Below are 26,552 nucleotides of genomic sequence, written 5' to 3' on the forward strand. Positions count from 1 at the left end.
GCCGTGTGTTGTTAATGAACAAGGCAAAAGACAGATGGTTGGAAAGAGGATTTGCCAAGGAGAGAAACAGCAATATTCCCCGGTACAGCATAATCTCCCCATGTCACACCGACCAAATCTGTCACTGAAATGAAATAATATATATAAAAAGAAAAAAAAAAAAAGTTTTTAAAGGGACTTGATCTGGTCAAAGATCTATGGCCTATTATGCTCATGTAAACTTGTTTGTGAAACCCATAGTGTTTCTCTATGGATGAGTCACCTTCATTCACTGGTTCCAGAGAGATCCTTGACTGATAATACAGCACTATTTACCTCCTACGCCTCACAATGTGTTGAATGAGAAACAGAAGAGAGAGGGGAGGGAGAGAGAGAGAGAGAGACAGAAAGCACTTTTCTATCAAATGCTAATGTGAACAGCTCTCTCTCTCTCTTCTCCATGTCGTTCTGTGAGTGGATCAAAGCATCTGCCGGACAGATGACGCCATTCACGAACCAAGGCTGCCACAAGGGTCACTCTCAACCCGCAGTGCGAAGAGGCAGTGGGTGTGGGTGTGTGTGTGTGTGTGTGTGTGTGTGTGTGTGTGTGTGAGAGAGAGAGAGAGAGAGAGAGAGGGAGAGAGAGAAAATGACGACGTGTGTGTGTGTGTGTGTCCGAGCCCAAAGCCAGATTCATAGAGTCATGACACCACACTGATTCAGAGGCTGAGGGGCAGAGATGGAGGAGTGTCGATGGCGTGATGGTGAGAGGGAGGGAGGGAGGGAGGGATAGGTGCTGGTGAGTCACTCACTCTGAAGCTGGACAGAAAACAGAAACAAGTTTCAATCATAAGCAGAGATCTTCATTTTTGGAGTTGGTGCACAACTTAGAAATCTCTGCCAAAAAACTATTAAAAACACAATGCATATCGAGCCACTGCTGAAAATAATCCTCAACAAATGCCCTATTTAGTCCTATTTGTGTAATATTTACTAAAGACTACAGTGATCAGCTATTTTAGGAATTTACTGAGTCTTTTTAAAAAAAAATAAAGAATACATTTGTGACCAAGTTTTACTGATTTTATGTCTTAATATGCTTAACATTATATAATTATATATCATACTAAACATATATTCCTTCGCATAAATATTTCAAGTAAAAATTGAAAAAAATTTGAAAATTGTGCCAATACACTGAGCCAGCCTCTTGCTTCAATAAAAGTGAGCGAGTCCTGATAACTTTATTATATATTCTATACTAATCCTTATTACAAAATGAGAAAATTCTGTTTTTTTAGAAACACTGTTACATTCTTAGCTCACTTTACATATTGTTTTTAAATTAAGACTCTCCACAAATATTCTTTTTTCTTTTCATCCTTCTGGTTTGTCATGTATCTTTCTATGTGTGTCTCAGATGAGTCTTGGGTTTATTGAGAATAAGGAAAATAGAGAAACGGCAGCCTTATCCTTTAAAAGTAATTTTCAGCTTCAGAGTTCTCCTTTCTCATCTTTGAGATACTATAATGATACTACAGAACTGTAATGTATGTAATGTATGCTACACATACTATATAGTTAGTATTGCGCACAAGCACATACTATCAACACGGATGATTCTGATGTGCATGATGGCATCACAGGTAACTAAGTAAGTAGACTGTTCAGTCTTTTGTTTGTTTGTTTTTTTTCTTTAAACTTGGGCTAACTATACTGTATCTAAACAGTTTTTATTGAGAAAAGTGTGGAAAACTGGGAAGATTAAAGGAAAAAAAGAGCTGTTTGTGTATAAGCTAGTTCCGTATCATCATTTGGAATTCAAAGAGGTCCATCCCTAAAGGGCTCCCTATTCACTGTGTGCCAAAGCCAGTCAGTAGATAATGGGCACAAAAACAGGCAGACCAAAATTCACAATGGGCACTTGAAGCCAGCAATGCAGGTGTGTGTGTGTGTGTGTGTGTGTGTGTGTGTGTGAGAGAGAGAGAGACAGAGAGAGACAGAAAGAGAGAGATAAAAGAGAGGAAGGGAAAGACAGAGAGAAATAGTTAGGCAGGAAGATAGACGGATAGAGCTGAGGAGAAGCATGGTTGAATAACAAGAAGGAAGCCCAGGAGTGATAAAGAAAATGAACAATGGGTCTTGGGAAGCGAGAGACAAGACTAATGAGTCTTTATAAAGACAGCAAGACAAAGAGAGGCCAGTACAGAGCAATCACTTTGGTAAAACTTGTTAAAACACTTGGTGTAAACAAAAGTGCACTCTTGCTTGCAAAAGCTTCACTAAACTGACTTTCTATCTTTTAAAAACACCTTAATAACCTCTGATGTTATTTACTGAGGAGAAACTGGAAATCACAGCGAGGACGTGCAGAACTAACTGATCAAGTGACATTGGAAACATTAAAAACAGGGATTTTGATGTCCTAGCGTGTGTAAACATGAGAGAATAATGGTGTGGTTGTGTGTCTGCATCTTAATTGGCTCAGCAAGGGAATATTCATTAGCAGGTCTTTCAGTACGATGGAGCTGAAGCGCGAAAATACAGTGTATAATTGGCTTTTTGTGTTTGCAGTTGTACAGTGTACTCTTGTACAGAGTACTGCTGATGGGACGGTATGAGGTCTTATCCTCTCTATGTGTGCACAAACAGCTTGTTATTGCTTTGCTGAAGCTTGTTGCATGTAACTAAACAGACACCAGCACATGCTGCGGCTGTGCATAACCTCCACCTCTTATCTAACCAAGGACAGACCTCAGTCCTGACCAGAGGGAAGAGGAGACCGAGGTTCAACTGTTACAGCAGGGTCACACATGCACCCCCAAACATAGATACTACACCCCATGGGACCACAGAGGTCTGACTCCAACACTGACAAAACATCACCACCCTGCCCCGACAGCATCACATGGGCGTGGAGGTGAAGAGAGGAGGCTAATGAGGGACAATGTTATCACACCTGATGTGTGGATGCAAACAGTTGCTGATACAGCAACAGAGAAGTGCTTCATGCGTGAAACACTGGAGATAGATGGTCGGCTTTAACAGGCTGATACAGAAAAATAAACTCGGAAGAAAAATATGGAAAAAAATACAGTCATATATTACAATACTTCTTCTCAAAACATGTTATTTATATAGTGTGTTTAAATGGTCAGTCTGCTTAATGCAGATTTAATTCTAATCTTTTTAAGTGTAATGTCTGTGCCAAATTCAGATCTAAAAACACTGACGGGACAACCAAACTCAACTACTGTGAAGCCTACAAGACCAGTCTCATCGAAGGAAAGCAGAAGTGACACAACAAACATGTTTGTCTGACTGTGTGGAAGCAAGTAATGGCCATAAAGATCTGAATCTTATAAGCCACTGAATTCCTAATTGGGAAATTTAATCACCACTGAATAATTAATGTTGAAATAAATTCTTAATGACAAGGAAAATTACTTTACTTCGAAGACCATCTAACTACATTTATATAGTCTGAATTAGCCTCTTTGAATTGTTCAGTAGTCAGTTTCCTGTTGTGCAATTTAAAAAAAACTTTGACCCAGATCGTGTTGTCAGTTACATTCCGGCTAGATCTAATTATTGGATGTTCCGGATCAGATTTCAAATCTTGCAAATTTGAGCTACTTGTCTATAGAAGACTGAAAAAAAAAAACCAAATCAAAAATAAATAAATAATTCAATAAATATTAATACAAATTAATATCAAATTATAAAATATTTACATTTAAATTTACAGTATATGTCCATTTGATGTTTGATTGACACCAGAATGCACAGATGCAGAAACTAGAAGCTATTTTAGATGAATAGCTAAATAGCATGTAAACAACAGAAACGCCAGCAACATCAAATTAGACTATATGCTTACTGCAGCACATCACCACAGCAATAAAAACAAAGGAATTAAATAGGGTTGCGGTCCACTGAAACGCTGGAGGCTTTTAATCTGAAAGGCAGGAAATGTATTAACCTGTAACTTGGTAGCTTTAAGAGTGGATCAAAACGAGGTTTTGGCAATCACTATCATCACATTGTTGTTGCAGTTTCACAACTGCCTCCAATGAAAACTTAAAAGGTAATCATCTGTCTTCAACCTTAACTGTAAATCTGTTTAGCTCGCTGCATACAAAAGCTGTGCACCTTCACACATACTGAGGACTGAAGAGTTTTAGTTTCCTGTTGAACGTGATTTGCACATGTTGAGAAGAATTGGGTTCCCATGGCTCAGAGGCGTATCCATCTTTCACTAAACATTTAAACTCTGTTTTCCTGCTTTCAGCTCGTCCTTTTGGCTTTTTTTGTCAGGTTGACATTTCAATGGTCTTTGCATTGATGGATCCTGCACCTTTTAACCTTTAAACTTATTCTTAATCTTATCAGTCACGAAAAGTCTGTGAAACTCAAATTGCTTTGAAATGCAGTGGATAAATGCAGCCAAATGAGATTGGTTCCTACTCTTTGAATAAATATTTTGCTCATTTTTCAACTACATTCATAATGAGCATCCCGTACAATGTTGTAATACATCATATATCACAAAATTATTGTGTGTCATGCATAAAGTATTAACTTACGTCTGTATCGGGGCCCTTGTCGGCTCCAGGACAGGAGAAGCTGACAAACTCATGGCAGCGTTTGTGAACCACAAAACAACACACTGAAAGAAGAAAGAGAAAGAGAAGAGAGTTTTACAGGAACAATCTATGACACATTGTGAACTGTTTGTCTTATTTTGTTCTTACATGCACATAATGTGCATCCAATCACCAAATCTGCCACTTACTGTATGGAAAAAAATACAAAACACAGACAGACTGGCACGCAAAGAAATATATCCTTCTTCTGTCTGGTGTCTTATGCGAGTTCTCTGACAAATGGAGAATGTGTGCAAGTTATCATCAATCAACCTTAAAAATTAGTTTTACAAGCCTCCCCTGTATGGGCGCACAAAAATATGCATACAGACAAACAGACTCACATGCATGTGCGCACCCACACTCACACCCACACAAAAAATGTCACTATGTGATCTTGTGTTCTGCAGCCGTCAGCTCTTTACAATCTGTTGGTTTGATGCCGATTGCATCATTGTCTCCCACTGAACGGGGATCCGCCTCTACCACAGTGTCGCTCGGCGTGACATGTCTGACATGACACCTGATGCTGCTCTCACGTCAGCAACGGTGGCATTTACAGTTGGATGCTGCCGCAGATTCGGAGGGAAAAGCAAAAGCGTGGACATCTGTGACAGTTTGAACACAAGCTGACTCTCCCTTTCTCACTCTGTGTACCCAACTGTATTTTTTCCTGCCATTATTTGAAATTCTCATTCTTTCTTCTCTCTCATTCTCACACAATCTGTCTGCTTCGCTCATTGTCAAGCTGCCTGCTTGTTCATGTGCACTTTTGTGCTCTCCCACCACCATATTTGTGTGTTTTTTTTCTCTGTAGCTCTGCCAGCGAAGTTGCAGTTGCCAGACAATCTGACGGGCACTGGTTAAACAACAGAAATGAGTCTCAGCAGGGGTTTCAACTGTCCACTCAGATAGATAGATAGATAGATAGATAGATAGATAGATAGATAGATAGATAGATAGATAGATAGATAGATAGATAATTATGAATATGCATAGGTATCATTGCCATTATTTTCATCATAATGATTGTTTCCATCATCATAATCCCAATCCAGCCCTAATACTCATACAACATTCCTCTCTGTGTGTATGTGTGTCAGAGCTGGTGCTGAGGCAGCGTACAGTACAAATTCATCTCTTTGAGTAATAAAGAGGAAACGAGGCAGAGACAGAGGAGGGAGATAAAAACGCTCAGCAAAATCATAGCCCACAGAGATTTATCCATGCTCACATTATCATTCTCAGTGCAAAAACAGAGTCAGTCTATGCACAGGTGTAAATGCAGATGGTGGGAATTTCTAAGACCCATGTCAGTGGGGAATTGTCAGCCATGCAAGCTGGTCTGTTGGTCAGTCCACCTCTTTGGTCCAGACTGAAATATCTCAACATCTGTTGTGATTTCCATGACTTTTCATCTAGATATTCATGGCCCCCTGAGGACGTGTACAGACTTTGGTGATCCCCCACCTTTTGCTCTAGCCTTGGTCTTAATGGATCATACATGTGCAGTTAGGATATAAAATGATCAGCTTAGAGTTTTCTTGCATCTAATTTTTGTTGTTTTGTTTCTATTTCTGGGATATTTCGCAGATCAAGACCAGGGGTCCCCAGGCCCCCTCGGGCCCCTTGGCCTGTGCCTGGTAGGCTTATTCAGTAATCCACGCATTATGTCAGCTAGTCTCTGCAGCCATTGTCTGTACTCGGCCAAAGATCACTTCTTAGAGAAAGCGCCATCACTCCAAACACCACTCTGCTACCATTAGTAGACTAGGTTTTTTTAGTTCACCAAGAGGAGGAGAGTGATGATTCAGGTGATCAGCTGAAATGAATCATGTCAGTTCAGGGAGTTGGAATCTATACTGCATATTGGACGCAGTATTTGGACCAAGTAGTTTGTAATAATGAAGTTACTAAAGTCAGGAGGCCCCAGCTGTAAATGTGTCAAAGATCTCATCAGTGTTTCATTCTGCTGCTCTTCTCATTTTCAGGTCAGAGGTGTTACTGTCTCAACAGCTGACAAAAGTGATCACAGATTTATGATTTACAGATGCTGTAAGCTAAAACTAAGTAGATTCAATAGTTAATGGATTCAATACGATTTGGATTTCATAAAATGCTACTCAACCCCAATCATAGCTGCCACCCCACATGCTGCCCACTCTGCTGTCAATGAAATGAAAATATTTGCTTACATGCAAATCAGGAGAATTTTCACATCTTATGTTTACGCAGCAGGATTAACTCTGAGTGCACCCAGGTTTCTCTTCTTCTCTCTCCACAGCCTACTTTCAACATGTGAATCACTGGTGTAATGACGCTCGTACCACATTCTCTCCCTCCAACCATCAATGCTCCTCACACCCTCGGTCACACACCCACTTGTCCTTTGTTGATGTGCTGATCTCAGACCAGTTTGAGTTTCTGTTGGTGTTGCAGTTTGGAGCTGAGCAGACTGACTTGACACTGATCTCAGTTCAGAGGTGAAGAGGGGCCACTAATCTATGTATATTGGAAGGGATAACTCTAGCTTTGGAGTGTGTGTGTGTGTGTGTGTGTGTGTGTGTGTGTGTGTGTGTCAGGCAAGCTTACCCAGACTTACACAAGACAGAGACAGTGTTTTTCTGTGACTATAATCCTTGGCGTCGACTTTCATGCGCATGCACACACACCACACACTGATACGCACATTAATCTAAAAGCTGTCTTAAGGAAGTAGGCGCCAATATGCTGCAGTGGCTGAAACACAGGGGCCCTCTGAGAGCTTATGGGGCTTTACATGCACCCCACCAATCAGGAGGGAAGCTCTGAAGACACCTCATACACCTTCTATCTACACCTGCTAAGCATTGGCTGAATCAACAAAAAAATATGAGTTTCTTCACTCTCTCCTGTGATGAAACACAAACAACCTGGAAGAATACTTAATTAAGAGGTTTTTTTTGTGATTTTAATGCCACTATAATAAATCTTTTGTATGACTTAGGTGCAGGGATCTGAGTGGGAAATTCAGTTGTAAGAAGTGTCTCCAGATAGTTTAGTCCTCTCAGGGAGAGCTGTGTGAAGCTGCAGGAGCAGAGGTGACACAGTGACATACTGTATCGTCAGGGATATTATGATTAATTACTATGGGCTTTGTTTCACCAGCTTAATTGCATAAGCACACAGATAAGAGGCTTTGGCATTACAAAGCAGCTTACACAACACAAACGCTTTCTTGCGAGTGTGTGTGCAGAAGGTGGAAAACGCGTTATACACGCATACATTTATATGCATAATTTGAGGGTCTGTCTCTATAGGTGGGCATTTCTGTAGCATGTCTTCACACATACTGTTTGGTGGTATTTCTACACCTCTCCATCTATATCCCACATCCCTATCTCCCCACCACTGATCCTTTAAAGTGTGGATTTAGCCCTGGCTAATCTGTTGAAATTGGGTGTCTATCGAGCCACTGTTAATAGAATTATGGTGTGTTGTTGGCCAGAAGAAAAGGCTTGCAGTGGAGATAAGGGAGAGGGGGCAGGACACCTGTAGCGCGGGACCAACTCAATACCCTCCAGACACATTCAATTGATCCGGGCCCCTAGAGTGCATCTGAACACAAAGGGAACCGAGGCTTTGATCTGAGATCCACAGGAGGAAAAGAGGCAAGTGTGCGAGGGAACAGATGAATAGGCAGAGAGGGAGGGAACAAATCCACAGGGGTCTGTGGTTCCTACGACTGTAGAGATGGATGCTCCGAAGGGAGTCACAGATGTCTTGATCTGCTCAAACCACTATTGTACTGTTACATCTACATCATTTTTCGTGCCAAAATATTGTTGAGGTGAAGTGAGGTGACAGCTTTGTTTGAAGGGAAATGACAGGATGACACAAATTGTCTGGAAATGATGCACAAATTATTCATTGCACCTTTCTTATTGCCATTACACAAACACAGACAAAGATAAGCTTCCCGCCAACCTGGCTGCTGATCGTGTAAAATGCTCTGTTTCCCCCCCCCCCTTGTTATGGCCCTGTGGTCTTTTCTGTAACTTGTCATTTCACGCAAGAAAAGTGACAGAGGAGACAAGGGGAGAGGAGAGGAGAGGAGTATTGTCCTCCCTCGGTTATTTTTAGGCCAGATTCTGGCCAGGGTTGGAACAGTGCGTACTGATCCTCACCGTGGTGGAGAAGAAAAGGGAAGACATTTCCTCTACACCTGGCCAACAGACACTATAAATACACAAGCGGCGGTGCGCTGATACACATGTCCATTTGCAAACACACTGACATATCACAGGCCAGCATGCATGTGAGAGAACAGTGAATGATGAATGAAAAGCTATTCTTGTCCCGTGGCTGTGTAAGTGCTGAATGAGAGAGGTGGAAAAAGCTGAAGAATAACCATAGAGAGACTCAATGGGGCCAATGGGGAATGCTATAGCCTACATACAGCAGAGAGGCACCCCTCCTGGCCTGTGTCAAGTTCTCCTTGAATTTTGATGGGAGTTCAAAGGTCAAAGAGAAACTATATCCATCTGCTGTTTTCCATCCGGATAATTTCACTCACCCTCTGCACACACAATTTAATCTGGACGTAAAGCAGTTAATAAGTGCAGGCTCTACCTCACATTTAATGCCGACTGTCTGATCAACCTTTAATAGAAGATATTTGTGTGTATTAAATTGTATCTGTCCACACCATCTGTCTCAGTATCACCACAGAAGCGTAAACAATATTTCATACATGTTTTATAACTCTTCCAGAAGTCTCTAACTTACTTGAGTAGCGTGACCTCTGAACTCTCGCCACTGCAGTGAGTGACAGATCTGAGATTCCCGGAGCCCCAGGTCTCCTGACCCATAACCACAAGCTCTCTCTTGAGACAGGTGGAGATGGACGCCCAGTGACCACAGATGGACTGACGCACTGACAGTGAAGACTCAGAGAGGCCCGGCGGTGGCCTTTCTACAGAATACGCCTGCAGATATTTTGTGAAACGGATGATAGTTTAGTTTTTTGTTTCCTGTTATTTCTTCTATATTTATTCAAGTATGATATTTGAGGATCATTAACATGTATCTACAATATTTCCATTGGCTGTTAACACAGAAAATTGTCAAGAAGATCTCTTTATTTCCATCACAACACAACTGAGTAATACATTATAATGACATAGACAGTGGGAGAGCAGATTTCTAGTCATTCCCATCTGGTTATTTTCGCCTATAAATAATTTCTAAATTCATTTTGCAATTTATCATATCAGGATGTAGGTGGATATGATGATGCAACTTTTTCTTATTCATTAAGTTTTGTCTGACATTTTACCACTTTAACTGTATTTTTTACAGTTGAAATGACTTAAACTTGATATGTACTCTGAGCAGTGCCTGTCCTTCATACTGATATTAGCCACATCTTGTTAACAAGGTGGGTTATCCTTTTAGAGACCAGTGCTCATTAGGTAGCATATCACCCATCGTTTTTACTTGATATCACACTGCTCTGGAAATAGTTCTGTTTTTGGTAAAGGTGGCACAGAATTTGAAGCAAGGTGGGTCACCTTCAAATTCCCTACACAGGAAATTCCCTGTCCAAGTAACGGCGGATCGGTTCACAGTTACAAAGTGTGGCAGATTAAATTGCCTCAGTACATCACAATATCTGTCCCTGTCCTTTCTCCACCACCCTAGGGAGATGTAGTATGTGTGATATATACTGGCAAGCAGTGTTTGCCTGCAGAGGGAAAGAAAGAGAGCTACAGCTACAACGAAGGCATGGAAACTCAATTTCAGCACATACACTCAATTATGCATGCTATAGGCACATAAAGGACAAAGACATACAGTCCAACCACAGAATCTACTGTTAATATGCCATGACCTTGAAAGCTACAATAAAGCTTTTCAAAAAGACCATTGATGGACACAAAAGAGAAAAAGAAAAGAGAAGAAGAGATGGGAATGTCAGACAGAACAGATCAAAGAAGAAGAGACAAGATATGATGAGAATGGAAAAGAGCATGTTCCTCCTTGTGTCCCATTAAGTGCAGCACATAGAAAATTTGCAGAACTTCCTAAGAATTCTGCTTGTGTCTAGCAATTATCTCCATCACCCTAATATCCTGCTGTATGAATATGCATGAGTGTGTGATTGTTTATGTATGTGCATATGTAAGGAATTATGCAATTTCTGCATGGGAGCAGAGAACACAGAGGAAAACACCTCGGGGGAGATTCAACACAGTGGAGATTCTGCTCAGTTTTTAACAAAGCAAAACAAAACAATCATGAGAAACTCTGCCGAACTACTGTGTGTTCACAGACAGTTAAAGAGCAGAAAGCACGTGACCGGTTGAGAGAAGGTGGAGATCAAGGTGAATCTGGCTGTGTCAGATTGCATCACAGCGCCTACCCCACCTCCTCAGCCTCCTCCCGCACTGTGCGGAAGGTCAGCAGGTGATGCCAGTTTTCACCTTGGCTACCTGTCGCCTGAGATCTGTGTTTGATTATGCATGTCTGGAAAGCATGTTACAGCTGACAAAGACAATAGCGACGACGCCCCCAGGATGCATGATGAATTTTTTTTTTTGCTTTTGTCTTTTTGGATGTTGTGGTTTGCGTTTCTCGCTTTATCACCACAGAAACACCAAACAGCCACAAACAAGGCCCGTACAAAATGTAATACACGTCAGAATTGTACAAAATATGCTCAGAGCGTGGCTCAATGGATGACCATGTGGGCCGGTTATTTGAGAATGAATCACTTTAGTTCGGACTGAAATATCTCCGCAGCTATTAAATTGATTGCCATGAACTTTAGCCATGGAACTTTCCATCTCGCTCCATCATCACGTCCAGTACTTTCATTTATGACCAAATACCTGCAAAGTCATGCTCATATACCAAGTCATTGTTTTCCAAACTTTCAGCTTCGTGTTTTTTTAGCTGCCTTACATTTCTTACATTAACGATGCAGAATAATGAGCATATACTGCTTGCATGTCAATCAGGCATGGCAATCATTGTCAGGTATGATCCACACACATACACACGTACATATTCAGCCCGCATTCACACAAATGCACGCGCACTCTTTGCAGTGCTAATAGTGTTTGTATTAAGAAATGGCCACAGGGGGACTGGATCAATTATTCCAAACTACAGGTGGGAGTGTTTGGCTGCCAGACATCTCTGAAGCACACAGGAGAAATAGTGATACTGCCTCATGAATTAAATATGACTGTGAACACAGACGCAGACGGACACACTCATACACAGGTTTAAGCACACACATACATATACAGTCGGTGAATACACGTTCATGCTTTCGAGTGCACATTTCCAGTCATGTATGTGTACACAGAGTCATATGCACATATATGCACACAGATGCTCATTCTAGCACGCTCATTCACTGCTTTTGATTTGTCTCCGTCAGGCAAGACACACACACGAACCAGCAAGTATATATAGACGCTCGCTGTGTCTGCTTGTCTCCTCTCCTCATCTTCTCAGTTACTCACTCAGACACACACGTAAACACACATACATATACACACACACACACACACACACCACACATCCAGTCGGTGATGTATCACCTGCAGGGGTCTGGCTCAGAGCCCCTCGTGTCCGTGTATCAGGTATCACAGTGGTAGTAATGTAATGAGTCTGGCTAGCTCCGATCCATACAGAAGCTCTCTGGCTGACACTGCTGCACACAGACAGGGCCAAATTATACTGTACAATAGACTGACTATCAACTTGCATGCACGCTCAAACACAGCCAGTCGCCAGAAGTGATGGCTTTCTTTACTGTGACTCTGGTTTCTTTGTGCAATGCCTACACACACAGAGAGAGAGAGCAGGCGGTCAGGCAAAAGGCAAAGGTCACGGCCAAGTCCAAGTCTAATGCCTGGGGACAGGCTGATACCACACATCAACATCAGAGCATCTTCCACTCCTGCGGCACTGCATGTCCTGGACTAATTTGTTTGGGACCAGTGAAGTCAAGGCTAAATTTGTCTCAGGACATTTTGAAACATAAATAACACGCTTATTTTATTTTTTTTCCTTCCTCATTTCAGTCACTTTCCATAAATACTTTCACAGGTCTTGTTTTTGGTCTTTTCTCTGTCTCTCGTCTTTCACTTTCTCTCTCAAATACAAAAAGACAGAAGGGCCAAACAGAAAACTGACCTTGATCAAGAAAAAAAAAAACCTTTCGCATAAAAATGTGTTTTAATTAACACACAGTGGCAAACGCAGTGTAGTCTGAGGCACAGTCTTGACACTATTCAGTGAGTAAACAAATATTTCAAATGTTAAACAATACTATGGATTATATAAGATGCAAACATCAGAGCGCCATTCTCCACTACTGGTGATACATTATCTGAAGCTACAGGCAGACATACTACTGAAAAGCTGTAATGTCAGCTCCTGATATACAACTCATACAATATGGCAGCGAACATGGATGGTACACTTACTACTTGATGTTTTCTCTTGACCTTTGTCTTGCCTCCTACTCTTTCTCGTACTCTCATCACATCAAAGAAACGAGCAGAGACACTTTTTTACCTCTTCTATAATCCTGCATCACAGTCTTGCGTTTATTCCCACAGTGACTACATGCTGATGAGCTTCACAAACTTGAGCCAAGATGCACGTCCTGTAATTCACACTGCTGCGGCTTTTCTTTGCAACAGACTGGAATGGTTTTGTTGTCATGAATCTTTGATATAACTGATCTTACAATAAGCTCCTGAAAACTTGGTTCAAAATCCAAAAGTGTTCCTCTGTTATATTAAAGAGACACTGTGTAACTTGTGAAAGACGAGATAAGATATTCCATTGTCTTTCAAATAAAAAGTTAAATTCACTAGCAATAAAACGCACACTTTTCCAATTCAATACACTCAGAGGTTTTGCTGCAACCTGACTTGGTCTGGTTTGACCAGTAGTTTAAGATGGCTAATGTTACGCTTATGTTAGCTAATGCCAGCTAACCTTATGTAACTCGTGCTGGATAAGTAACATTCCTGCATCAGTTTGGTCATTTTCACTTGTGTTACTCTTACACTATGTTGTAGCATGTATCTATGAATCTAAAGTGACTGAATAAAAAGCATATTGGAAAATGCAGGGAAAATTTAATGTACTATTATCCATCTATTTATTATCTATCTATCTAACTATCTAATGTTTGAGCAAAAATCAAAGTCAAAATAAAAAGAAAAAAAACATCCTCAGCTAAACTGCTTCTTCTGCACACTATGGGTGTTGTTTTGATCGGATTTGACTGACAGCGGCCTGGGACTCTCACAAATTGGTACCAGCTCAACCAGTGCCATTCATTCCATTTTCAAGTGCTAGTTGCATGACAACATATCAGCTTTTCAATCTGATCCGCTGTTAATCAGTGTGCAGCAGAGTAGATAATCTGCTGTTGCAATCTTACTTAGCTGTTGACTTGCTTGATTTTATAGGCAACGGTGGGAAAGGTCGGGGTTTGTCAGTTTGGTTGAGGAGCTTGTCTCTGATTTGTTGCTTAAGCATCATTTTGCATGCCACCTTTCCAAATGCAACAAATGTTGTACCACCTTTTCTACTCTGCTGACTTTGAACCATGGCCAATAGCCAACAGCACAGACAGAAATCTGTCTTGTGAAATAACCAAAACTGTTCGTAATTTGAAATTTTTTTGAAAATCGTGTCTTCATTTAACTTATATGTAAGGGTCTTTAAAGTTTCTGTCAACATGGCCACCCCCAAACACTGGCAGCATTTCAGAATACTTTGTGCGACAGCTGGCATCAAAGAGCAAAATTTAGACTTATGGGTCACTTTAGTTCACTCTCATTATCATTGTGCTGTTGTTGTGTTGTTGTTGTTGTGTGTGTGTATCACACAAGAGATCCCCTCAACTGCCACTAAAATAATTGTTTAGGTCAGATTAAAGCCTTCATGGCATTCTGAACTCCAACAGGAATATTACAACTGGTATCTGTTTTCACTATAAAATATCAAATATCCTCTGCTGATCAAAGACGGCCGTGTCAGATCTGGTGTGCGTGTAAGATGTACAAACCTGACGCCTGAATCAAATACGTTATGCAAGTAGGAAAATGAAACAAGACTTCAGTTTTAATAAGAACTTCACTTAACAAATTTTTTCAGCGGCGTCTTGGTTGAGCTGCATGAATCATAGTGAATTTATGCATGAATCATATTTCTACCCCTGTGATGGGAGACTTACGTGTCTAACTCGAGTCAGATGGACAAGCACAATGCCTAAATTAAGATGAATCATCGTAGCCTTTTGCGAGCATGAAACACCGGGTAGTAAATGGGAAATAACAACATTAACAAACGAATCTGACAGTATAATAGCTGATATACACAAACAGATATTGTAGCTCACGATTAAAGACAGAAGAGACATCGAGACATTTTCTATTAGGAACCTGAGGTTTGGTATCGTATACAATAAAAATCAGAAAAGACAGCAGTCTAATAATAATACACTGAAGAGAAGAACAGGCAGGAAAGGAATTGTGCAAAAAGAAGGGGAAATAAAGGGAAATAAATTTTGACTAATTGACTCTGAGTTTGTTTCTGTGTATTTGATGATTGTGAGTCAGTGAGTACAGCACAGAGCAGTTGGACAGTTCCACCCTCTCATTTTGGTGAGCTGATGAGCTGACCCTGGGTCACTTGGGGCCAGTCTACTGCACAGCAGCCAAGTATACAAGAGCAGACAGGACAACTCTCACCATGAGGCCTGCTCTCTGCCACAGACACTCTCTACGCACACACACACACACACACACACACACACACACACACACACACACAGAGAGAGAGAGAGAGAGAGAGATAAGCATGCAATCATACATGCACATACTGTACATATACACACATGCACACACAAACACAAGCCCTCATCCAGATGCAAATGTACAGATGGACATGCAGACACAGCGTCCTCCGAAATGCAGAGACCTGAAAACACACTCTCTCTCCCTCTCTCTCACACTCACTCACACGCACACACAAACACAATCACACACACACACACACAGACTGGCACAACCTCTCATTCTCTGTCCCTCTCTTAAGCCGTCCAGAAATGTATTTTTGTAGCACGAAAACTGCAGAGCCCCAGAGAAACACAGTCATGCTGTATTGAGGTCAAGAGGCTTGAGCAAGAAAACCTGGCTATTGTAAGTAGTGAAGCAGTCAGTAAACTGTATAGTGTTGCTTCAGCACCTTTATTGCTGATTAATGATACTCGGCTGAGAAAGGGAGCATGACTCTTCTCATCACTAGGCATCTCGGTGCTTGGCTAATTGGCCTAGTTAATACACACGCCTGAATTCAAGCCTGTGTAGAGCGATTAGTCAGCCTGTCGAGTGCATGGCACGTACCATTTGGAGCTGAATAAGGGAGAGAAAAACGAAAGGCAGCAGCTGTGGTGAAAAGGCATTCTGTGCTTTCTGCAAGATGGTTTCAATTAGCACCTGCTGCCTCCCACGCCACCCATTCTTTTTTATTCTTTTATCTTTGTTTTTCTGTTCAGTCTCAACAACAATGATCTGGCGTTTTCAGCCCTGCTGATGAGAGGGCTTTAAGGACAGCGGTGTCAACCAGGCCAGTCACACTTTATTGCTGCAAGAGGGGTCGCTAGACGCTCTTTTGTTTGCGCAGCCATGCATAATGAAATACATGCATACATACACATCCACAGAACTTTCAGTCGACATCAGAGATTGATGATGAGTTTCTTGAGTAACGAAAGGGAGAAAGACAAGAAGAAAAACTCAGGAGATCAGGAAAAAGAGCAACCTATACCTACTATCTGGTCAGCACTCCTGCTCTCTCTTGCACTAAATAACTCATGACCTTTTTACTGAGCAGACAGGACTATATGTGAGTGAAACTGCAAATGCATGAGGTTGGCATTTAAATCTGATTTAAACCAACAGCCAGCTTCTTCTCTGAAAAACTGACCAAGATGTGCTGTGAGCTGGATCTCTTTTAAACATGTCATTCGAGTTGAATGAATGATTTGACGATATATGAATGTCCACATTTATAAGCTCATACATTCTTCCCTTTGTCTTCAATCATTTCGTAGTTTTAAAGGAACTCCACTGTTTTAACCTCATAAAGACTGGCAATAAAGACTGTCATTACAAAGCAAGGATTAGAAGATAACCTTTTGCACTGACGTCAGTTCAGCTATTAGCGTCCTAAAATATAAGCCCAGCAAATACATTCATCCATTATCTGGGGACTATGAATATCTGAAGAAAATGTAATGGCAACCCATGTAATAGTTGGTGAATTGATTTCAATCTGAACCAAAATTGTGAACCGACTGACTAACTGACTCAGACTGACATTGGTTGTGTCTGAAATCACTAACTCATTCACTACTCCTCACTCACTATCTAGGGAGTTCTATGTTGGACTATATAGTGAGCTCATCTGCAAAGTGAAAAAAAAAAACTTTTGCACACAACTCGTGTCATTTTTTCTGCACTGTTTTTCTTTCTTTCAGTGCGAGCACAGTGCATGATGGTACTATAGATGGTACTGATGATACTACAAGTCCACTATGCAGGGTATAATAATTCTCGCTATACATTCGGACAGCTCTACAAAATGATGAACTCACGATATGCTGTATGCTGCTAGCATGTTTGAAAACACTTATAGCCTTAGTGACAAAGACTTACATAATTGTATCAGCAGAAGTTTTGGGTCAAGGTTGCAGGCTTCAAGGACCTCATCAGTGAACACATGTCACTCCAAGCCTGGCATAATCAATGTGTGCTTCATAGATAGAAGTCTGTGGTTTCAGTTGGTTCTACTCCCTGCCAGTAATCACACAAAGGACCTTTACCAAAACAAAGCATGGACTGGGACCAAAAAAAAACAATAAAACCCTCTAGAGCCTGTAGGACAAGTGGTTTTGAGCCTCGCACCCTTCTCTTCATTTTAACTGCTCTCTACAGTGGGGTGATTTAACTGGCCCATTGAATACGTGTGTGGTTAACCTCACTTTCAGATACAATTACGCCCACCTCTCTCCCTCCAGTGTCTGCCTCTGTGTTTCTTACCAGCTCTCTATGGCTCCATGTGAAGAGCTGCTCTTACACAGATGGAGGCCTAATTTTTCACTCAACAGCTTCCACCGCCACACTGTTCCAGCGGGATCTGCTCTGTCCATGCAGCCGGCCGGGATCAAAGAGGTGTTGACATAGTCTGAACTGACTTGTCAAGGCTACCGTGTCTGTCTGACGTTCAGTTTGCATTACAGAGCCTGCAAGGGTGTCGCAGTGATAATGTGCTTTTGTAATATCTGCTAGATGGAAACAGACTGCAGCGTGTGAAAGACATAGCAGCCTTTCACTAATGAGTGTGTGTGTACAGTATGTGAGTAGGTGTGAGCAGTGCTGCTGTCTGTTGCCATGTGGGGTGTGGTTGATGTATGGCTTACTATTCCTGCTCTGCAGGGACATGTGTTGGTCCCTTTTCACCAGCAACAGCTACTGCAGAATCTGTTAATACACAAAACACGTGCCCGTACATCTGCAAGACCGTGTTTATGCAACATACTTACTAAAAGCATGAATTGACACAAAACTTAAGATACACGGCCAGAGCTGAAATAATTAGTTGATTTAAACAGAAAATGAATAAGCAACTCTGACATTCAAATCAGTCATTTAAGTCATTTTCTAACAAAAATTCCCAAATATTTTATGGATCTATCCTCTTCAACATGAATATTTTCTTAATCCTGTTTGATTAAAACTGAACATCTTAGGGTCTTTGTCTCAGCTTAGGCTCTGGTTGTGATGAGAGTTTTTTCTTTTTGTCTTAGACTTTCTTAGGCTAAACGATTAGTTGATTAATTGAGAAAAAAAAGTGGCATATATACATATATACATATATACAACAGCAATCTTTTAATCCTGTAACTTACTAATGGGTCTAGTGAGTTTTTTTGCTTGTTTGCTTTGTTTTGTTTTTCGTTGGATGTACTGGATACAGTATCTTGCAGACTAACTCACCTTTTCATGTAGGCTATGTTTCAAACTCTATTTTACAGCAAGGAAAAAACATTATTTGAATGACAGATTAATCAAATTATGCTTTGAGTGTACAACAGCACCACATATACATTTATTGCTCCGGCTGTTGTTACCTGGGTGGTTGGCTTTAAATAAAACCTTACTTTCCTACTGAATATCTGTCTAGTATTTAAACACCTTGCAGATAGAGAGAGAATACTGTACATGGTCAGTGTATAGATAGGTAAAATCAAGGTAAAAAGGGACTGATAACTCTTCACATTAATATTAACAATACAACCACACAGTGTATTGCAGTAAACTGTGCTTCACCTTCTCTTTCGGGAGGCATGCCAACAAACAGTCCTCCCAATCCTAACGACACATAATAACTGAGTGCTCTTCCCTCAGCATTAGCATTTCCTCCCTCTGGCTTGAATACTGAACTAGCAGGGAGATTTCTTGGGCAGTCCCTTTAACATTTTGTAAATCCATCATGTTTATATTTCCTAGTTAAAAATGTGGTGTAGTCATTTGAGACTGGAAAAAAAAGTGACCTATTACATTAATATTAGAGGAAAATCTAAATATATTAGAAGTGCGTGTTGGCTTTTTTACTCATTAGTTTTTTCCATGTTTTAATTCAACTGATAGCCAGGTTTTGCTGGCCATATTCCTGTTTTCACAAAGTCATTAAAATCCTCAGAATATACACTGTTGCCACAATACTGGCTCTGAAACATAACAGTTGGTAAGAAACGACGTAGCTCCCTCAAACCCACACACATTCTTCTTTTACTTAAGAAAAGCGAAGATAACAGTGTTCATAATTAAATCTTTTAATTCACTTAGTTATAATAAGCCTAATTGATAGATTCATGGCTGTATGTCAGTCAGTCATAATTTGGAGAGGCTGTTTACACGAAAGACATAAGAGTTCTCACACTCTCACACACAAACAACAGAGAACACAGAATCTAAGAAATACTCTGCCTTGTAATTTCATGAGTGGCACCCTCGGGACAATAAACGCAGATCAAAAGGATGAAATTCCTTCCATGCTAACACACAGATGCCAAAAACAACATGGTAGCAAAGCACTGATTCTCTCCTGTGGTGCCTGTTGCTATATTTGCCCTGAGCGGAGCAGGGAGGCTGGGAAAGACGAGGAGGAGACACAGCCATGACACCTTCAATTAGAGACTCGGACCTGACAGCCTCCGTCTCATGTCCTCCCTGCTCTCCTCTCGTCTCTTCCCCCAGAAGAGAGCACAAAGGGGATAATACTGCAGATGGAGTCCCTGTGAATGTTCATGAGTATGCATTAATCATGTTGTGATTATTTTGGCAGATATTGCGATTGTGATATGCGATTTCAGTTGGAATGGTCACTTTTGCATTTCATTTTCACTGGAAAAATGATGATGTTATTTTTGTTGGGTCTTGTACCAAACAAACATTAATGTTCCGTTACGTCTGGAGAATATGATCTGTAGGCTGGGCCGTCTCTGTGGCACCACAGCGCTTATGGCGTTAACAATGCACAACAATGTTGGGACACGTTTTACCTTTATGAAAAAAAGCTCCTGCAATCTGGATATAGCACTTGGCCATATTGCAATTTCAATTATATTTCGATAAATTGTGCAGCCCTATTATGCATGCAAGAGAAACATACAATAGTCGAAGGAGAGGTGCATTGATGTGTTCAGAAAAGCGTCTGTGTCTGCAATAATTCCTGCTTTGAGGCAAGCTCATAATAATGTGTGAAAGAGAGTTCATACTCACCAGCAGTTCACCTTTAAAACAGCTTCTAGCAAATCAACAGCCTCAACACATCAGAATATAGGCAGCTGATGTCACATGCATGTGTGTGTCTGTGTGTGTGTGCGAGAGAGAGAGAGAGAGTACCTTACTCTTGGTGTGTTTCTTGGTGTTTAATTCCCTTTAGAGCTTTCACTTGCCAGACAGTCTTATTATTATCACAGTACATCATCAGCTTGCAGTTATCCATGACATGTTTGTTGCTGTGTGATGGTTTTTACACACTGATATATAAAAACAACATGATTTGTTTACATAAATATGAAAATTAATGTAGATGTGTCACCTAGTTATAGCTCATTCAAGTCTACATCATAAACAATGTGTTAAAAATACCTGCAAAGAGCATCCCACAAATCCAATACCCACGTATTTGGTCAAACCTCAGGTAAGGCAGGAATCTCATATTAACAAAGCATTTTTATCTTACCACTTACATCTTACAACAACTTTCTATCTAAAAGTTTTCTCCTAAATCCTTTTTACAAAGCTGCTGGGACCAACTTTTACGAAGGAAAAGCGAATAACTCCTAAGCTAAGTGTAAGGCTCAATCCTGTCCCTCCTAAGGCCAAGGCCCAGAACCCCCGCAGTGCTAGAGAATGCGAGGGGTCAAAATGGTATAAAGAGGAATGGGACAAATCAATTTTGATATTCCCATATCTCAGTAATTAAGTATAACACATAATTAAGGCAGTAGGTAAATCTTAAATCGCAAGAGTCAAAAAAACACCGGATAAACAAGTCCTGCAAAAAGTAAATTAGTTTAGTCTGACAGAGTAGCAATGTTGTCAGTATAGCCTCTGATTCATTTGTTTAAGTTTCCTTTAAATCACATAAATGTATTTAAACTAAAGATTCATTCATTAAACTACCTCTTTGGTTCAAATGGACAAGATAGCTGAAAAAGAAGAACACATGTCCAACACACGTCCTTGGTTTGTCTGGGATTGTCCTGGTTTCAAGCTGGGAGTCCGGAGTCCCAGCAAATATCTGTAAAATACTAAAATGTGCTGGTTTTCAACATTCATTACCAAATTGTCCCAGTTCAGCACTTACATAGACGTTTATCATGTTATGTCCCACTTATTATTACTAACCCGATATAAAAACACTGTTGCTAGCCTATGAGTCATAGGCAAGCGTCATAACCTATGACGCAGGCGGCTCCTTCTGACAAAACCTGTCAGAATGCTAACAGTTAGTTGTCATGCCGAAGAGACAGTCAGCCGATTCTAAAGAGCTCAGAAGGCCTAGTCCTTCCATCGAAGGGAACCTGGCAATGAATATGGCATTTATGGCGTCCTTGGTGTTGAAAGGTGTGCTCGGTAGGTGTGCTAAACGCTGAAATAATTGTCCCCTATTATGATGAAAACGCCAATACTGAGTGCATTAGCGCATAAATGTTCTAGTGCATGAACGTGTGGTACACTTAACAGTCCCGGTTTTGGGTTTGAAAATATGGTCAACCTATATTTAGATGTGTTTTCCCTGTAGATTGTCAAACAGGGTGCAATATCTAATTGTGTTGTTGGGTTTCATTTAACGTCTGTGATTAATAATCAGCATAAAAAGGCATAACATTAAGGTTTTACAACTAATATATCAGTTTGGCTTGGAGCCTTCTATCTTCAAACCTGTTTGTTTTCTCAACTCCACTATTTCACTACTACAGTCTGCCCAGTGTTTACTGTAACCTTACATATAGGTACAAATTTGCATATTTTAATTTGTTTACAGCATGGAATCTGTTTCTGGTGGTAAATATGTAGACAGATGGACAGTCAAGTAAAAAGGGAGCAAGGTGTGAGGATGACTAAGAGCCGCGCTGCAGTCTCTTACTGGGTGACCCTCAAACTGCACAACACACACACACAGGCACACACACACACACACACACACACACACACGCTTACAGCACCACAGGAGCAGGAAGAGGGAGCACACGCTTCGGAAAACTGGCACACACATTTTCTAACCCTCTGCCTCTCTCTCACTCTCTCCCTGTCTCCCTGCATCTCTGTCCTTGCACAGAAATAGCAAAAATATTACTGAAGCTGGGAAAGTCCCATGTGTCCATCTTAGCCACACGCTCCCTGCGTTTCCTCTATAACGTGTTGTTTAGTTACATTTTACCTGCACCTTTCTCATCTCTCTTTTCTTAGGATGATTTTAGTTTTTATACTACAGATTAAATATTCAGGCGACACCTTTACTCACAATAGTTGATTAATTGGTTTGTTCATCAACAAATTAACTATAACTAAACTATTTGGTTAATGATTTTTATTCATTTTCAGTTCCAGTTTCTCACATGTGAACATGTTCTGCTTTTTTTTGCCAAGTGTATTTGTAAAAGATTATCTTTGGGTTTTTGATCTGTTGATTGACTAAAACAAGCAATTTGAACACATCACCAAGGACTGTTGTACTAAATTATAATCAGGATTTTTTTTACTGTTAAAAACAATCATCAATGGAAATAATTGATAGTTGTAGCCCTAAAAGACAAAACAACATCATTAACGAAGAAAACTGCTGTTCACAACTACTGATTTCCATGTTTTACCTATCAAACTTTATTATGCTTTTTGGCGTTTAATGCTGAGCAAATGTACTACAGTTCTTGCTAAAATAAAGTCTGCTCAATACTAAAGAATACGCATGATGACATTGTTCCATGGTTATTGATTTTCATCCCACAATGACCTTTTCCAGGATTGATGACACAGATTACTGTAACCTTTTGTAAAAAGGTGAGTGTGCATATTAAATCATGCAGAGGAGCAACAAATAAAAACTAGATTCCATCTTATTGTTGGCTTTTTGTCCTCTGACACACACGCACACACACACACACACTCACACACACACACACACTCTATAAGACACAGACCTAGCGAGCTTGAAATCCTCCCGAGTGCACATTGTGCTCACCTTATGTGGGTCAAGACTGATATCTCTGACTTAAACCATTCCCAAAATAGCCGTGGGTGTAATCACCACTGAATTTATTAAGCACAGCTGGAGTGGTGAGACACGTTGAGGTGAGTACTCCCACTCTAAATTCCCCTGAGAAGAGTCTTTCCATCCAAACTAGACAGCTAAGTATTACACGCTCCACACACAAATACACACTTACTTTATTAATCCATTCACCTTGATTTTGAGACTAAGTGACACTTAACATATTGTATGTTGCCATGGAAACAGATGGTTTAGGTGGATAAGAGGTATAGACAGTGATGGGGTTAAATGGCTGATGCTCGAATGTATGTCTTCTGTTATGTGCTGATGGTGTCTTTTATATAAGTCACTGGTGCACCATCTATTATGGATAGAGGTTCAACAGATTACCATCTTTTGCTGAGATAAAGCGAAGGTTGCACCAGCTTGTAAAAAAACCTCCTTGCACAGTTTCCACTACAAGCTCGCACTGGATCAGTCTGCACATGGGTCAAATAGTCCCATATGAATGCAAAGGCAGATTGTTAGGCATGAGCATAAACCAATCTCTCCAAAAAATAAATTATGCAAAAACATGCTGACACCATACTGGGATGAAAAAGCCATTTTAATAACACATGTTCTAACAGTGTGGTAGAAAGTTATCAGCATATTTGTAGCAACACTCGGAGTCAGCCATTTATTCCATCTCGTCAGGAATCTCTTCTGTCTCTCCTGTTGGTGCCATTTTTGGAAACCACAAAGATTAAATCTCAGTGCTGTGACTGCTCCTGTCACACTCTATTGTTGTTTATGCACACAGCATAGACAAATGCAGCCACAAGTTTTTTTTAAGGATAGTATCACACACATCTTTCTAATGTCTTTATCAATCTCCCTCCTCTAAGACTTCTCCCTCAGAGCCCTCTCCAGCTACTCTCTTGCCTTTGTTTGTTAAAAGAGAGATTATGAGGGAATAGCATGTGTCATCTTATTACACTGCATTGTGTCTCAGCAAAAACACACAGGCAGCTCCCTGACAATTAACTTCCCACTCTCAGCTGAGTAATGCCGCAGAGCCTCCAAAAAGACCCCTTTTTAATGTCACCAGATGACATTGTGTTATACAAGCAAAACATTTTGACATGATCTGCTGAGACAGTCTGTTAAAATGAAAATATTGCACTTGTGGCGGTCACTGCTGCTCTGAAAACGGGGGCAGAGTCTGTTGTGAATTGGATATGAAATGGTCTCCTCCCTGTTTCTGTGCTCGAGGGTGCGATCGCCAAGTGCTGTTGGTATGGGATTTCAGCATTTCATTCACATCTTGATTTATACTGTCTTATAAGATCACAAATGCTCCACCCAGACAGGCTCACAAATGCATTGTCACAGCTACTGAGGCCCATTTTATTTGTATAAATGGAAGCTGAGGAGGTGATGCCAAGCTCCCATGTTGAATCATCATTTAAGGATTATTTGGAAACAAGGGGTGTTTTGTGTTAGGGGTTTTTTAAAGGGAAGTGCTCGCCTGGGGTATAATAGTTGGCAGAGATTTGGCACATCACAGGCCGAGTGAGGGCCAAACACTGTTACCATGGTAACCTTGGCACACCATGCTGGCATATCTGGCGAGAGTTTACAGTAGAGTTTAAATATACGGACAACTTATGCTGTTAGGCCAAGTGATTTTGTGACATTTAAGGCAGAAGATGGAGCACAGGTTTGGTGTGTGAGATGTGAAGTTCTTAGAACTGGTCATTGTGCATAAACAGACACTGAGCAAGTTGCAAGGAATATTGTGGGGGTGTTTCTGTATTAACAAGATTAGGTCAAAACCTAATTTACACAAAATCACCACACACATTCAGTAAATTAAAAACAATGGATGTGCTGTTATATTCGGCTTTATTTACTTGGTGATTACTCTGGAGGAAAGCTAGAAGCTCATTCACGTCAGTTGCTGTGTAGTCAGCATAGAGGGGTGTGCCTGCGGATGGAAAACCACTCATGCACTCATAGGCTAAAACTGGCGACTCTCCTCTATGGAAGGCGCAAGGCAGCTGAGGTTTGTAGAAAAAGTTGATCGATTTGTTGCAAGGTACTTTTTTTTTTTTTTAAGATCAGCAGAATTTACTTCCCAACTTCTGATAATAACACCAATGTTTGGAACAGCAAATCCTGTCAGCCATGAAGGTCGCATTCAGTCAGGTAGCTGTTAGCCTATTAGCATAACATTGTAAGTAGTTTTCAGTAATTTTGTAGCTTGCACTTGAATCTCTGCTCTTTAGAGTTTGGTTCCTTTGTTCCTATTCCTACTTTCATCTAACAAATTTTAGCGGGGTGTAGCCACCCAAGGCCACCCCCTGGCTCCGCCACTGGCCCCGATCCTCTCTCCTCCTCATCATCCTCTCTTCACAGTAAGGAGTTATAAATGAGAGCTCTTTGTCTAGCACCCAGACTGTGGCAATCCCCTTATGGTGACACATAAGAAGGTCTTGTGTCGCTCTGTCTTTAGGGGTGCTAACTGGCACACAGATCTAAGTGCCTTTTAGGCACAGGCTGTTAAGGTTCTACAATTCAATTTGACAAGCCCCCAATGCAGACAAAGAACAACAAGAGCCGATATGTCTTGACAGTGTGTGACTTTGGCGGCCTTTGAAGAATAGAGGCAGGAGTGAGAAATTACTCAAATTGAAAATAGACTCAGTAATTTTTTTTTATCTATACTGTACTGGCACATACTGGATCTCATGTGTGTTGTTTGTGTATTTGTAGATGATAGAAAAATGTTTAAAATTCAATGCAATAGTAAATTTTGAAAATAGATTCTGTTGAAAGGGCGAAAACACACACAATTACTAAAAGGTCTGAAGACAGAACATTGCACTCTGTGATTGCTATTTACTTTATTTTACGTTATTTTAATCACCCACATATAAAATACTTGATGCCGCGGCATGATGAACAGAATAAGACTAAAGGGCTGCCATCAATCAGTGTAAGCAATCTGATAACATAAAACACACATCAAAACTGCCCAGAAGAGCTGTAACCATGATAACAAAATGGAAATGGCCC

General features: G+C 40.7%; 1 protein-coding gene across 2 annotated transcripts in view; it reads right to left on the bottom strand.

Moving 5' to 3' along the window:
- Positions 1 to 26,552, bottom strand: part of prkcab (protein kinase C, alpha, b) — a 102,302-nt gene that overhangs the window by 67,376 nt on the left and 8,374 nt on the right. For both annotated transcript variants that reach the window (XM_023423316.2, XM_023423315.2), the window contains exon 3: positions 4,566 to 4,648. In XM_023423316.2, coding sequence (XP_023279084.1) covers positions 4,566 to 4,648 — 83 coding nt within the window. The remainder of the gene's footprint in view (positions 1 to 4,565; positions 4,649 to 26,552) is intronic.

This window comes from Seriola lalandi, unplaced genomic scaffold (genome assembly GCF_002814215.2).
Source record: "Seriola lalandi dorsalis isolate HSWRI2012SDOR001 ecotype SW California unplaced genomic scaffold, Sedor1 jcf7180002054690, whole genome shotgun sequence".
Taxonomy (NCBI): Eukaryota; Metazoa; Chordata; class Actinopteri; order Carangiformes; family Carangidae; genus Seriola; species Seriola lalandi.